The 15,627-nt window shown below is 39.1% G+C and overlaps 1 protein-coding gene across 6 annotated transcripts in view; it reads left to right on the top strand.

Moving 5' to 3' along the window:
- LOC131225494 (protein SHOOT GRAVITROPISM 6) overlaps positions 1-15,627 on the top strand; it is a 180,226-nt gene that overhangs the window by 61,973 nt on the left and 102,626 nt on the right. For 4 of the 6 annotated variants that reach the window (XR_009161371.1, XM_058221025.1, XM_058221028.1 and 1 more), the window contains 3 exons: positions 10,373-10,432; positions 15,019-15,108; positions 15,477-15,598. Coding sequence is in view for 5 of the 6 variants with exons in the window: in XM_058221025.1 (XP_058077008.1) it covers positions 10,373-10,432; positions 15,019-15,108; positions 15,477-15,598 (272 nt within the window). In the remaining variant the exon portion in view is untranslated. The remainder of the gene's footprint in view (positions 1-10,372; positions 10,433-15,018; positions 15,109-15,476; positions 15,599-15,627) is intronic. The other 2 variants (XM_058221027.1, XM_058221026.1) reach the window with 2 other exon arrangements.

The following is a 15,627-nucleotide window of genomic DNA, read 5'->3' on the forward strand; positions in this document are numbered from 1 at the left end:
CATATATGCCTGGCTTCCTTCCAACGAACACCATGTAATATTTCAGCATGAGTAATCTGCAACAAGAATGGCTTTTAAACAATGCTTGAAAGGTAAAATTATCCAAATATCAACAACAATAGCTGTGAAGAACGAAGTGGAAGGAGTTTTTCTGTTCCTGCTTGACTGTGGTTCGTGTTACATGTAGTGAATATAATTAACATAAGGATCATTTCTGACCATATAATTACCAGTAGGATCATATCTGACTACATATTATTCTACTTCAAAATCCATGTCCAAAATATACATTTCAGTTCACAGTCAGTATCATCACATACAATCAGACCTGTAAATCCCTATCCAAGTGAACTTCTGTTCACAGTCACATTCCGGTGAGACCTTTTCAAGCTGAACCCGCACACATTTGTGCTTTTACTAGGAGTACAAGTTACAAATCCTGTCCAAAAGAATATACATGTTGACAATAGCAACCAAACCTGAAAAAAGCATTCATTATGATCATGTGTGGGCATGAAGTCTATGACACTACACTGCATACAGTTGGATACATTTCATATCTTGTCATTTTTGGGCTGGCCAGTACATGCTACATTTCAATGTTGATATTCAGAACCTTGCACCTTGCTCAACATTCTGCTTAGTGCTTCCACCACCACAATGAAAAGAAAAGGAGACAGGGTCCCTTGTCATAATCCTCCCAAGTCCCATTGATAAGGATTGACAAGGATGTTGAACATAGACACTCTGTCATACGTGTCCTTCCTCTAAGGCTAAATCCAAGCCTTCTCAGCATATAGTGAAGGAAGCCCCAAGCAACCATGTCATACGGTTTTGTCATGTCCAACTTATGAACTAACTCCATTCTTCTCGATTTAGATTGATAATGCATGCTTCATGGATCCAATCAGAATTTGCCTATCGTGACAATAATTCTTGGCAGAAAGAGATAATAGCTGGAAGGATGTGGACTGTTATAGCCATGAGGATTTTAGCTAATATTTTGTAAGGCCCACTAGTGGGATTAGTGGTCTTAAAGTCTTTTAGCCCCACCATGCCCTCCTTACTCGGAACTAGATCAATGACCGGTGATCCAACTTTCCTACCTAGTCGGCCCCTTGCATTGAATTTGGAGAGGCTATGAGATATCGCGTAACATCTTCCTATTATATCTAACAAAAAGCGAGCAGAAACCAATTCAAACCTTGGTAATGATCTCAACCAAGAACAACATTGTTTCTCTTTTCTCATATTTAGAAACGACATTTGGGATATTTGCTCGAACACTTGAAATCAAGTCAAACTAGGAATTGCCTAACATTTGACAATATCACTCTTCCATGTTGTACAAATTTGGCTAGAACTTCACAATTGCTATCATTTAAGAGAAGGATGGAGCAGAGTGTCACACCCCAAACCCGGTAGTCCTGTACAACCACTATACCCACTGGATCTGGCGCGCGACAACCCGAACCTTGGGATTGGTACTCAACGCCCACACGCTAAGTCCTAAGCTCGATGTCTAAATGAATGATGAAATATTAGAGACAAGATAAGTAATGTCTGTATACCAGTAAATTGTATACTACAATCCAAAAGTACATCATTTGACTGCGCAATGCATATATACATCATATACAATCCAAAAATCCAAAAGTTGAATCAGTCTCCGGACGTGTCGCCTAACCAGTGGTCACTACTGGTTTTTCTTTTTTAGATTCTTCACCTGAAGTGTTTAAAAGACAAATAAGTCTTATGGCTTAATAAGTACGTGGTCTTCATGATAAGCATGCAAGATAAACTAACATGAAAGACATAATGAAAGAAACTACCATAAGAGATAACTTATGTAGAGTGATGTCTGAATGAATGATGAAATGTGATTATGTGTGAGAGGCATAAAATAATTGCATGCAAACTGTATAAACATCTGCAGATAGTCCTTTCACCGCAAACTTGACCGTACTACCCCTGAACATTACCATCATAACTATGATCAATATATTGCTGGGACTTAGGATCCACCGGGGTCAATGCCCATGCACCAGACACTAGCAATTGACATCGCTACTCACCAGTGGGATTACAAATTCCCACTGTGCATGCTAGTAACAAACCTCATTCGTGCTTCTCCTCACTGGCGGGTCAAACAGGTCCCCATTTGCCACCTCAGCCCTATGGCGGGTCGGACCTACCCCTTCTCAACCTGACCTTGTCAGTGGGAGTCAAATCCATAGCCCATGTGTCCACCTGGCCCAACGGTGATGCATTCTAGGTATCATTGGGGTTTAGGGACTTTCAACCTAAGGGGCACATCATCCCCTACTATTTCCACATTTCAAGTGTCCCATGAATCAATATCATCATCATTATCATAATTCAATGGTAGACTACGTAATACGATCAATCCGTGGTGTGGTAAAGAATTAGGATACTAATTCTCATCATATGTATCATGCTATGGAAGGCATCGTGATGTACATGACAAGTAACTCAAGGATAACCAGAACTCAAGGCATGCCGCTATGTAGGATGCAATATGACTAAAGAGTCACTTACCTGGGAAGCCAATCCCAACGTGGTGTTGTCAACTTGGGGTTAGACTAGTCTCATGGCCTCCCTACCTTTGGCAAGTCAAACCTTTCCATCGCATACTTATGATTGAATCAGATTATAATTCTTAGGGTTGCTAATCTAGGGTTATTATTCATGACTTAATCTATTATTCCGTTCTATCCATCAACCCTCTTTCTTATGTGGAAGCATCCTTCAAACAATTTAATTAAATATCGCAAAATTGATCACTACATGACGATGGGCGATTTTACTTTGGCACCTATAATAACTTATTCTAGATCAATACGATGTTGAGTTCTAAGAAAGGATGGTTTGAATATACACTGTATGCATCAAGGCAGTTCACCATCCGAAATGGCACGAGTGTACCGTGCATCCATCAAATTGACGTTCAACAGGGGAGCATGGATATGATCACGTACATCATGGTAGGGTCTATGATGGGCCCTAGGGAAAATTAAACGGTGGTCGTTCAATCCTTACCAATTCCTGACGTGCAGCCTCCTTGAGATTCGGATCTCCCTCATTTTTGTGCTTTGCCATACAACAAGGTCGTGTTTACAATAGGCCCCACAAATTTGGGCCCTTTGAACAGCTAACGCCCTAAGAGGATTTTATTGGCGGCCTTTCAATTTGCGTAGTTTTTAATGATGCGGCCCATTTTTAATTTGAATTTGTTTCATCTTAGGGGTGGCCCACCAGATCAACAGAATGGATAAAACCCACACATCAAGATGGCCCACAAGGGGTACTACCATGTAGACGGCGTGGCAACAAGCACATGTATAAAAATGGGTTTTAGGATTTTATATATATATATATATATAAAATTTAAGGCACGGTGGGCCATAGGATTTTTTTTATTATTATTATTTTTCAACAGTAGGCGTTGAATCCTCACCATGTGGACCACTTAAGTTTTAGATTTGCTTGATCCTTGGGTTGCTGGCTTAAGGTGGTCGGCCTCTTTCTGATGGACGGCGTGGATGCATGATATATACATAAAGATGGGGTCCCAAGGTGGTCCCACCTGCTGCCTTTATACATGTCAGATGAGAGGGTCGACCAACCCAGCCTCCAAAGAGAGGACGCCACCTCATGGCCCCCTCTGATGGACGATGTAGATATATAATACATGCATTAGGATGGGGTCCCAAGGTGGGCCCCACCTGCTGCCTTCACACGTGCCAAAGGAGAGGGCTCCCTCTCTGGTCGTCCCAACATCCAGAGAGAGGACGCCTCTCATCCTTTGGTTGGGTCTTCTTTTTTTTTTTTTAAAAAAAAAAATATAAATATATATGTACACACACACACACCCCTAATCATTCTATTATTATCATTACTATTTGTTTTTTTTAAAGGGTGCTTTGCTGTGGCAAACCAACTTTCCAGTGAGTGTTTGAAGGTTTTCAACGGCCAACACATATTTCTTGTTGTTTGGTCCACTTGAGGACCAAATATGGCTGACCTTTAGGCCTAGGCACTAAAATGATATGGTGAACCACACGAGTGGTACGAATGGGGCATGTACATCATGATTGGGCCAGGAGTGGGCCCCATCCGTTTGCCCCTTTCACTCCATGAGTAGTCAACAGTTGCTGACGCTGCGATGCAACGTCCAACAGACTTTGCATTAGCGTCAGTTGCTGCCACTTGTTTTTTTGTTTTTTTTTTTTTTTTGTTTATTTAAATTCTTTTTAATGGGTGGGTGAGGGTTTGACCATCCTATCAAGTCCATCAATTTGACAATGGAGCCCAAGTTCAGTGGATCCCACATATTGTGCTGATTTTTCTGATTTTTTTTAAATATTTATTTATTATTATTATTATTATTTTTGTCTGCCCCACCATATAAACTGTTGGACGGTTCAGATGACATTTGAAAGTCAACGTGGGGCCTTCGTTAGCAGGTCCCACACCTACATCATCAAAATAAAATAAGAGTAAGAAATAAAATGAAGGGGAAGCACTCACCTTGCTAATGAGATTAATCTACTTTCAATGGTTGGATGACCTTGATTGTAAGGTCTATTTTAGCTTAAAGTTAAGACGTTGTTTGGGGTTAATTAGGAGGGGTTTTAGGGGCTAAAGATGGGTTAGGAAGTGGTTAGAGGAGTTAGGAATTTTGGGTACTAGGTGTCCAAAAATCCATTCATCACCCCTTTATATCGACAATAGTTAATTACTTTGATAAATCTTATAATCTATGAGGTGTATGGCTCTCATTGATTCATGGATGATCGTCTCATGATAATCTCCTAATTAGAGACTTTTCGGCTTATCATAAATGGCCTCCATACCTCTTTTTAGAAATATCTTAGCCATGTGGACATATCTCCTTGTTTTAAGGGATTGTGTTGTTGACTACTCTACATTTCCTTTATTAATTCAAATGTTAGCCTTATATATCTTGTTAGAGCTTGATTAGAGGGTCTTAATCACATTCTAAATGCAATTAAGGGATTCTAGAACTTGGTGAGGTGGCATGATATCCTTGAATCATGTAAAACTTTTGACTTTTAAGAGTCTCTCTTTATTAGTTGTTAGTTAAGCTAGTTTTACCTTCCCTAAGTATGCTCCATGTAGCATTATAATGAGTATTTATTTAATTAAAATATGCTAGGTGTGATGACTCTCCTTAAATTAAGGAAGAGCTTTGACTTTTAGTTAATGAAGTTACCTACCTCATTAAATTGACTTTTATGAGTCATGGAGTAGGTTATCTTAACACTTAAATTTATATTTAGTTTCAACCAATATTAATGGAATAGTTTCAAGTATGAACTCATCCTTACCTCATGATGGTGTCATTCATATACATTCATGGATATTTGCACATGTAAAGGTGTCAATTCTTCACGCTATAACCTGCATTCAGGGTCACGTGCTCGTGTGCGGAAGTTAGCGTTGAATTTGTCTCATCGGGGCGGTCATCATGGTATGAGTTTCGAATTTTTACGGTCGCATTATGAGGGTTGTACCCTTTAGGCACTATTAGGAGTCATGTCGGGTATTTGGGTTGTACATGCAAGCATTACAGGGTTTTGTTTCGGAAGGTGAACCTCATCTACCAATCTATTGATCATACTTATAGGCTGAGTCGGGTATTACACAGAGAACCTAAAAGATTTTAGACATATTAATATGATAGGTAGCTCCTACAATATCCTCACGAAGATTCTTGCAACCGGATTTTGGTTGGTTCTTTCGTTACACAAATTTAGCTAGGGATGTTAGACCTATTAGTTTGATAGGTAGCCCCTAAAAAATCATCACGAAGATTCGTAAAGCCAGATATTTGGATGTTTGCATGAATTTTTGAAATCTAGTCGAATTGGAGATTGCCTAACTTTTGCCAATACCACTGTTCCATGTTGTACAAATTTAGCTAGAACTTCACAATTGCCATAATTCCAAAGAAGGATGGAGTAGAGAGCCTAAAAGATTTTAGATCTATTAGTTTGATAGGTAGCCCCTACAAAATTATCAGGAAGATTTAAGAAGCCAGATTTCAGTTGGTTCTTTCCAGTGTTACCTCCATGACTTAGAATACTTTGATTGAAGGCAGACGGATTGTGATTGTGCGTTGGTGGCACACAAATGCATTGGTGTGTGCCATAGGGATGGGCAGAAGGGGGTGGTGTGTAAATTGGATATCAAGAAAGCCTATGATCATGTGGACTGGGACTTCTTAGATTATATGTTAGTTAGGTTGGGTTGTGGGGCTTGGTGGAGAAGCTGGATTAAATCATGTGTTTGATTAACAAGATTCTTAATTATGGTCAACTAGTCATTAAAAATGTTATTTATTTATTTATTTATTTTAAAGTTCTTCGAGAGGGCTAAGATAATGGGATCCATTATCCCCATACCTATTCATGGTGGTGGCAGAGGCTAAGTAGGATGTTAGAGAAAGTTCCGGAGATTAGTCTCTTTAAAGGCTTTGAGTTGGGAAGGGGAGGGCCTCATATTTCCCATTTGTAGTTTGCTGATTATACAATTATCTTTGGTGAAGCTAGGGAGGGTATGGTGGATAACATTAGAAAAATTATCAAATGCTTTGAAGTGGTCTCAGGGTTGAGCGTTAATACCTTGAAGAGCAAAATTCTAGGTAAAAGAATTTCTAAGGGGGTGGGTCGTTTGGTTGGGGTGTTTGGATGTGGTGTTGGTTCTTTCGCTACCTCTTATATAGAGCCTCCAATATTTGAAAGGCCATTGAAGGAGTGAGGGAGAGTTTTAAGAAGGGGGTATGTTTCGCAATAGGAAATGGGGAAATGGTACTCTTTTAGGAAGACGTCTGCCTAGGTGATAGGCTTCGTGCCAAGTTCCCCAAGCTGGTGCAGATAACTTCAGATGACAAGTTTTATTTGGCCGGTTGTTTCTTACTTATCGGAGAGATCATGGTGCGGTCTCCCTCCTATAGAAGAAACCTTTTTGAAGAGGAGCTGGAGGAATTTTAAAGGGCCTCGGAGATGCTTCATGGAGTCTGCTTGGTGTTGGGGATGAAAGACTCTTCGGTATGGAGTCTAGAGAAGTTGGGAAACTTTTCTATTTGATCTTTCTATAGACTCCTCACCTTTGAGGGTGTGGTTGTAGGTCTGTACCCCTTGGGGTTTGTTTGGAGCTATGATGCCCCTCTAAAGCTAGCCGCCTTTGCATGGTTGGTGTGCAAGAACTGGGCACTCACTATTGGTAATCTTCAAAAGAGGGCAATGTGGATTCCGAACATGTGCTCCATGTGCCTTAATGATGCGAAATTGGCAAACCACTTGTTTATCCATTGCTCGTATTCTAGGTCCATTCGGGAGGGCTTCTTAGGGGTTTTCAAGTTCTATTGGGTGATGCCGGGTTCTATAGAGGATCTTTTCCTCGCTTGGCACAGTGGTGAAATCAGAAGAGATGGAAAAAAGGTTTGGTAGCTATCCTTGTTGGCATCCTGTGATCTAGGCGAAAGAGTGTTTCAGCTTCTTACTATTAGGGAGGGCCAATGTCTTGTGTAAAAGAGTAGGCTTCTAATCTGAATATTTCAGCTGATTGTTTCTTTTAATTGGGTTGGGGCTCCTTTTTAATCTTTTGCGCTTGTAGCGTTCTTATTTTAACAAAATTTTCATTGCCTTTAAAAAAGAAACTTCACAATTGCTGTACTAACTTTGGGTTTGTAGCCAATCGACCCCCACCACTTGGATTGATTGGATGCCATTGTTTCTTTTTTCTAGCCAATCTACCAAACCCTTCTTGTTTTTAGCCAATAGAGGCACATGGAGACCTTGCTGAGAGCCTGAGACCATCCTGCATAGATTTGATGATAGTATAAATGTTAAAATTTCCCACCCAGAAATCTCATTTTAGATAAGAGCTACATCTTAGATAACTACAATGCCCCTAGAGCCCCCCTATGGGGCTCAATACCAACCAGTCGGAATGATTGCAATGTTCCCAAATTGTTCTTAACCAAAGCATCCAGCATTTCTTCCACTTCTATTTCCTCGAACTTGACCTGCTTGAGCCTTTTAGGAGTTTATCACTGCCTTCACAGTAACTCTTTTCAGCGGGCATACGAGGTCTGTAATTCTACAGAAACTTCATCGAAAGACCATTTGTTCCCTTCCCCTAGGCTCCTTGACTTCTACTTAGGATTGCAACTTGGGTGGGTTGGATTGGGTTGATGGTAAACCCAAGCCCAACCCGAGGTGTCCAACTTGAAGTCCTCTGTAATCTGCCCAACCTGAACTGTCCCAACCTGACATCAACCCAACCCAAATACATGTGTGATTATTCCCAACCCCAATCCAACCTGACCAGTATTTGCTCGACCCAACCCCAACCAGAATTAAAGCAAGTTGGCAGTTTCCAACCTGAGGACCTTAAAAACCCGATCCAACCCAACCCAAACTTAGTTTGGGTCAATTGGGTTTGGCTTGACCCGAAGTCAAGTTGTAGCCCTGCTACTATGCCCATTCTACGTTCTCTGTCAACCAACTTTGCTCTATCTTACTTAACTGAAGATGACGACCTAAGCTATTCTCTCTTTTGCTCCTTTTCTTGCCTGAGGTTGCTGAAATTGGAGCTTTTTTCTTTTTCCCTTTCTTCTACGAATTGGAAAAGCCAGAGAGAATCTTCTTCCAGTGGTTTGAATGAGATTCCCACAGCTTTCTCCACTGTGTCCACTATCTTATTTTCACAAGGAGATCAACTGAAGGTTCCTGTCTCCTACTTGGGCTATGCTTGCCAAAATTCTTCAAATCCTATGCCCTCCTCTTTGGCTTAATCAACCCAGCTTCTTTGACAGTATCTTCCCCTAACAGCCATCTGAGTTTCAAGAGTGAGAAGATCTTCTGCCAGATTCAGATCTTCTGATGTGTCTAATGATATAGAATCTCCACTCCCTAATTGACCACATCACATTGTCTTCCTCTGTCCCCTTCTTCTCAAAATCTTATCTGTTCATATGTGAAGTCTGAAGGCTGAGTCTTCAACCCATTATCGAACCCTGATTGCTGGCCTTTTCACTTGAACCAGCTCCTCGTAGGTGCTTGATCTTGATTCTTTGTGAATCTGTTGCATTTGAAATGAACCCTTGTGAATTTACACAATTGCCTCTGCTAATATTCCACGTGTGCAATTCCCCTCCCACACGTAAATCATCCTTTGCAATTTGCAAAAAGACCAAACTGTGCCGTTCCTTGAAACCAACTTGCCTTGTGAATCCCCTTTGACTGGCAATGGAAGTAGCAAGACAACAATCTTGAACTGTCAGCTCGAGACCTTTGGATTTGAAATTCACAGAGGTTGACCCTCATGTTCTACCTTGACTACCGGGTCATCATGTTTCGATGTGGCCCTACTCTGAGCCTCTTAAGAGATGTATCTTCCACTCCAACACTGGGCTTGACTGGATCAACTGCCGGTTATGCATTTTCAACCTCACCTCCTCATCTAGACTTATCCAGATTGAAAGTAGGGAACAATTGCAGGCTTCATTTTCTCTAGCGGAATCTACGCAGCTGGTGGGCTTAGTGCCTTTTCATTTTTCTCTTACTCTCCTTCTCCAACTTGCAGCAATAAGAAGTCCCTCTTGTCACCCACTCATAAATTAGTGATATTTTCCTGACCAGTTTTGGATGCGTACATCCCGCGCAGTTAGCCACCTCCTTGATTGCTGATTTTGAATCCATTTCCTAAACTTTTAGGGAAACTACCTCAAGGCTCATGCATTCTTGCTTGTCTTGGCGATCCCCTTAGTTATTTGAGGTTTCAGGTGCATGTTCTTGTACAGTGTGCTTGAGCAATCATTGTAGATATTGGTTTCTTTCTGTATTCATTTTTTTGACACAGTTTTTATTACCTTTAATGTCTTTAGTTTTGGCATAGAGGATGCTAGTCACTGGAAAATAATTTGAAGTTTGTCTTCTCAAACAGATTAGTATTGGTTAGTGTATATTCTGTTCATGCATTCGCTTTCTGTTCATCTAATAATGTGGCACAAAAAATGCTTCATCCTTACATGTGCTTGTCATATCTTGTTTTAACCTGTTTTCCTTGGAAAGAAGATTCTTTATCATCACAATGAGCAATTATTCTTTAGTGGTCTCTCAAGTTTTTAGCATTCTACGAGAAATATAACTATGATTCGTGAAGTATATTTTGTTGGTCTGGCCCATTGAACTTCAGATATAATGCCATTATCTTCACTAGTTTTTTTAAAAAAAATCATTTTAAGACTCACACTAAGCACTTTTAGTAGTTTTCTGTTCCAAATCAGTAGACAGCTTCATTTCCAATTTAATCCTTACAGGTCTTGTGCCACTTGGCACCACTATTTCCTACAAATATCAGTTTGTTCTGGCAAGATGAGGTATGTAACTATAAGGTACCTTTTATGTAGGAAATATTAATTCATTGAGTGGCTTTATATAACTATAAGATATACTATTTTAAGGCATTTCATCTTTAATGTGATAAACCACTGAACCATCTAAACTATGTCATGACAGCTTAGAGCTTCAAATGCAAATTTTAACGCAAGAATGAGAATTTCCTTCGATTTGGATGGCAATACAGATTTAATCTAAAACTTCTTTGTATATTGTCCTTGAGAATTTGTTACCACGATAACTTTTGAGATTCTGAGATCGAAAACCTTTGCTGAATTTGCGTAATGCTTTTCCCAAAATTTTCCTAATGGTTTACCTACAGGCACAAGTGCATGTATTCTTTAACATTTTGGACTAGCTTTTTTCATACAAAAAATGGATGGTAATACAAGAAAGTGTGGTCTATAAAAGTCAATTCTTTTGTTGTTTCATACTTGGATGCTAATGTTGGCTTTGAATTGTTGACATTCATGTTTTCTGGGATGTGTGGTGTGATATCATTCTATCTATCCTTTGAAAGGAAAAAAAAATCTCTGTACTTTCTTTTCTCATGTTTTTGATATAAGTCATCCTATAGATAGTTATGGTTGGCACACCTTTGGTTGTGTATTTACCCCATGGAGCCAGGGTTTTACTAAATATAATGTGTACCGGGTATTGAGATGTTCATGCTAGTATGTGGTACATTTATTTGTGGCTACTCACAATGTGGTGAACCAAGTAAACCTTTGTATGCACTATGGTCCACTTGGGGTATGCATGCTACATGCTATCATACCGCCTAGGATACAATGTACCGCACATTAGTAGATGCTTTCGTGAATTGGGGTTTTGGGAGGCGTAATCCCTCTTTTTCTTTTTCAATTTATGGCTAGGGTTATTTCTATTGGTAGGATGCGTAATTCCTCTAATCTTGAGGAGATGTGCAGACTGCACATTCATGATTTTTATGGTCCAGCTTGAGGGGAGTGTTGGAAATTATGTATGGCTGTGTATGGGTACTGCATTTGGTGCTGCTGCAGTACACTGATATTTGTTGTGTTTATGACTCGAATATTGTCTCCGGCTCGTTAGTGGAGCTGCTAGAGACAATATTGTGTGTGTGTGTGTATTCTAGGGTTTGATCGCTAGTTGTGTTACCTTGCAATACTTTATTAGGAACAAACCCCCGAAGGCCTGTTTGGGTGATGGCTGGAAATTTTTTTCCCTTTTGCCACCAATTTTCGCTCATGTAAAATGATTTAATAATACTCAAATTAGGGCCTCAAAGTCAAGCAAGCAGAAATTGCAAGAGATGTGTTTTTTTACTTCAAAAATAAAAATAAAAATCAGGCAGCTCTCTCTGGCCAATTTGGTTGTGAATCCTGTGATACAACACAGCCCCTGTACACACTCATACATGTGCTACTATCACACATGTCAAAGATCCAACCTGTCCATCAGTTGTGTCCCCATCGTAGATTCTCTGGCCCAAAGTTTTAAGTTGATCCACTAATCAGGTAGCGTAAAATGCATCAAAATAGATGAACGTGTATAATGGTTGGGAGATTATTTTTTACCGGTCAAATCTCCTTCACTTTGACATACCTAAGCTTGGTTTTTCCAAACAACACATCTAATAGTACAGATCCAACTGATGAACGGTTTTCATTCTGCAAAGTTGTGCGACATTTGCACATGTGCCATGAAGAGTACACTTTAACTTCTCACGTGAACCGAATACACAGTGCACTCTTGAGAAGAGAATGGCCTGGGTTAGATCCTGTGATAGTTAACTACCATTTTCAAATGTTTGATGACTCATCCTTGCACTGCTCATGTATGGCCATCCAGATCATTCAAATTGTGGGACACATTGGATGAGCCATCTCTAAAATCACACTGATCAGAACATCCTAACAATCCAACTGATGACTAACAAAGGGATGGTTAAAACTAAGTGAGCAATCTGAACTCCAAGGGAAAAATCAGAAAGAAATTCCATAGTAATTTTTTTTGATTTTTCTCTCTCCACATTTGGTTTAGTGATTATATGGTTTGGATTACCACAAAACTATGCTTATGTTCATGGGACTGGTTGAAGAACCATCCCCATTTTAAAAATAGCTGCAGAATATCATGGCCATAACTATACCATGTGCATGGTCCATCCACAATGTGCTCTGTGATTTTAGAAACCTTCCTTGTGGAGGATGCTTACAGTTTGAGAAAAGAACGGCTTAGAAAAGAAAAATGGTCACTAGTTTGATTTATATCCAACTAGATCATTGGAAATTGAGGATTTCATGTGTGCAATCAGATATTTGGATTAATAACTACATTATGCTGCTTTCCTTTCATGAAATTATTATTGTTCAAACATGGTCATCCAAACAAAATTTTAAGAAAAAGACTGTAAAACAGTTGGTGCCTTCCAAACAAAATTTCCAGATAAATTCAATTTTCAGAAACTGATTTTCAAAATTATCATTTACACAGAAACTTGTATTCAGAAAAATCATTTTAGGACTGTCATCCAAACGGGCCATGATACTGTCTTCTTTCACTTTTATTCTCTTTTCCTCTTTTTCTTCCCTACCATGAAAGCTAATAGTATAAAAAGAAAAGAAGGCTCCCCAAAGGCAGGGAATGAGTTTGGAAAGTCAACAAAGCAGAAAGTTACGAAATTCACATTTGTCAATAACTGGTCAAACCTAGTTAGCAGCTAATCAACGGCCATCAGAGGAAACAAAAATTGAAGTTGATTGAGGTTGTGGAAGAACATCGATGGCATCTGATCGATGAATGCTTACAACAGCTTTTGGTAGCGATCACTTTGCACATGTTGTCTGTTTTCGTTATTAGTATATCTTGTTTCGAAGGCCTTTTCAGGATCTACCATGGCTAATTCTACATCTTTCTCGAGATTTGGTCATTTCAGATTCAAAATTGACCTAGAAACTAGTGATGAGTTTATGGTTTTTATTTTTAATTTTTATTTTTATAAATTTAATAGGATTGACTCGATAGAGATGATTTGTAGGATTTAGATCCATAATTAGTATGACTGTCAACAATACCCATGATCCCCGGGTGTCGCCGTTACCAAAGGGGCCTGACCACTGTTTAAAAGACATTCATCCACTTTTAGACTTGTTTAAAATAGGGTCGGGTCAGGTATTCAAGTATATTTATAGAAAAATATAGTGGCGTGTTAGCTGAGTAGCCTTGATTGCAGGATTTGCATTCCTCCATGCAAACCAATGCACCAAAAATGACTATAATGTATCATTGTTGATTGATAAGCCTCTCACGTGTGTATAGAAGAACAATAATTTACATGCCATCTTATGTGTAATGTTCGCCTGCTCTTTTTCCTTCTTGTTTGTGTTGCCTAAGATTCTTGACGGCATCAAAATTTGTCATAACAGAATTGACCCATGCTGGAGATTGTCATTCACCTTTCTTGCAATTTTAATGCTTGGGGATTCAGACAATCATTAATAGAGATAGAATCACTCTTTTATCCATGTTGCTTATGATGCCTGATTATGCTCATGTTGGTCCTTTTAAAGTAGTTACTTCTATGACTTCAGAATGAACGTCACTTCTATTTTCCAGATCTCTTTCTTGTTAAACATTTAGGGCCTGTTTGATTTTCTGGCTCAAGTGTAATTACCCTGTAAATGAGTAATCATTATTTACCAAGGTAATTACTTCATCTTTTCCGATGCTTGACCTGACCTATTACTTTTTAAACGCTTAAATCAAGAAATTTGCAAAATAAATATGGGGCCCACCGTAATGTGTGTGGCTTATCCACACCGTCCATTCATTATGCCAATTGAATTTAAGGCATGAGCCCAAAAATTAGGTAGATCCAAAGCTCAAGTGGACCACACCACACGAAATTGTGAGAATTGAATGCCTACCATTAAAAACTTCTTGGGGCCCTTAGAAGTTTTAGATAAAGCTTATATTTATGTTTTTCACTTATCCATGCCTATGTGACCCTATGAACGGTTTAGATGGTGAATAAACCTCAATGTGGGCCCAGTAAAAGAATCAACTTTCAACGGTGGACAAATTAAGTCCATTGTTTCCTTTCATGTGGGCCAATTGAGCATTGGATCTTCTTTATTTTTCGGCTCATGCCTTAAAATATTCTAATAAAACAGATGGATGGCACGGATATATCATATACATCATGGTGGGGCCCGCGGATTTAAGTCAAACATTTTTGGACCAGTTTTCTAGGTGGAATTACTCACTCATCTTTAAACAAGTGAAAAAGTAATAATTACCTATTTACCAGGAATTTACCAGTATCATGGAAAATCAAACAGGCCCTTACTGAAAATGAACCTGGTATCTGGGATTTCTATTGACAAATGTTTGTTATGGATTTCAAAATGGAGGTATAGTTATCTTGATGGAATCTTTGGAATAATTTCTTTTTGAGATTCTCTCTCATGGTGCTGTCTCACATGCTTTTACCTTATGTTTTTACTTATGAAATAATTATGTAAATACTGGAATTTGTTGATCTTTAGAAATTCTTATTGAGACGTTGTTTGGTAAGCGCTAGATCCCAAAAATGAAGGCATATGTCAGTGACACGGAAGACCTAAAGCAGGACAGTTCTTACCAAGAGACTTGGGATGACATGATTATCAATGTAAGGTCAACAAGCTTTAAGGCTATATCTTTAGTGTATCTGATTCTCTAGACATGGGATTTTCACAAAGATTCATCTCATTTGTTTGTTGTATCACATACTTGAGCTAAATTTTGTTGAATGAAGTTTTAGCTAAAACTCTTCTAGTTAAATTTGGATTGTTTAACACTTAGAAGTTTGATAATCCTTGAGATCTGCTATGTGTTTTCTTCTTCTTTTCTCCTGAACTATGCTGAAATTCCAGTTCTCCTTGATTTGTAACCCCTTTAGAAATAAGGAAAATGTTGAAGCCGCAGCAAGAATCCTTGGAGTGTAGAAAATTTTTCATTCACTCATTTAGTCACGTCTCTTATTCAACGGAATCCCAGTTCCTTGCAGAATCTTTGGACGTCATTCCAGACACTGAGTGGGTGATTTCATTGGGGAATGCTTTTACTGAACAATATCAACTATATATCGCTGATGATGAGCACACAGCACTTCTTCATAGGTACTATCTCTTATCAAATATGGTCTTCA

Source organism: Magnolia sinica, chromosome 14 (assembly GCF_029962835.1).
Source record: "Magnolia sinica isolate HGM2019 chromosome 14, MsV1, whole genome shotgun sequence".
Classification (NCBI taxonomy): Eukaryota; Viridiplantae; Streptophyta; class Magnoliopsida; order Magnoliales; family Magnoliaceae; genus Magnolia; species Magnolia sinica.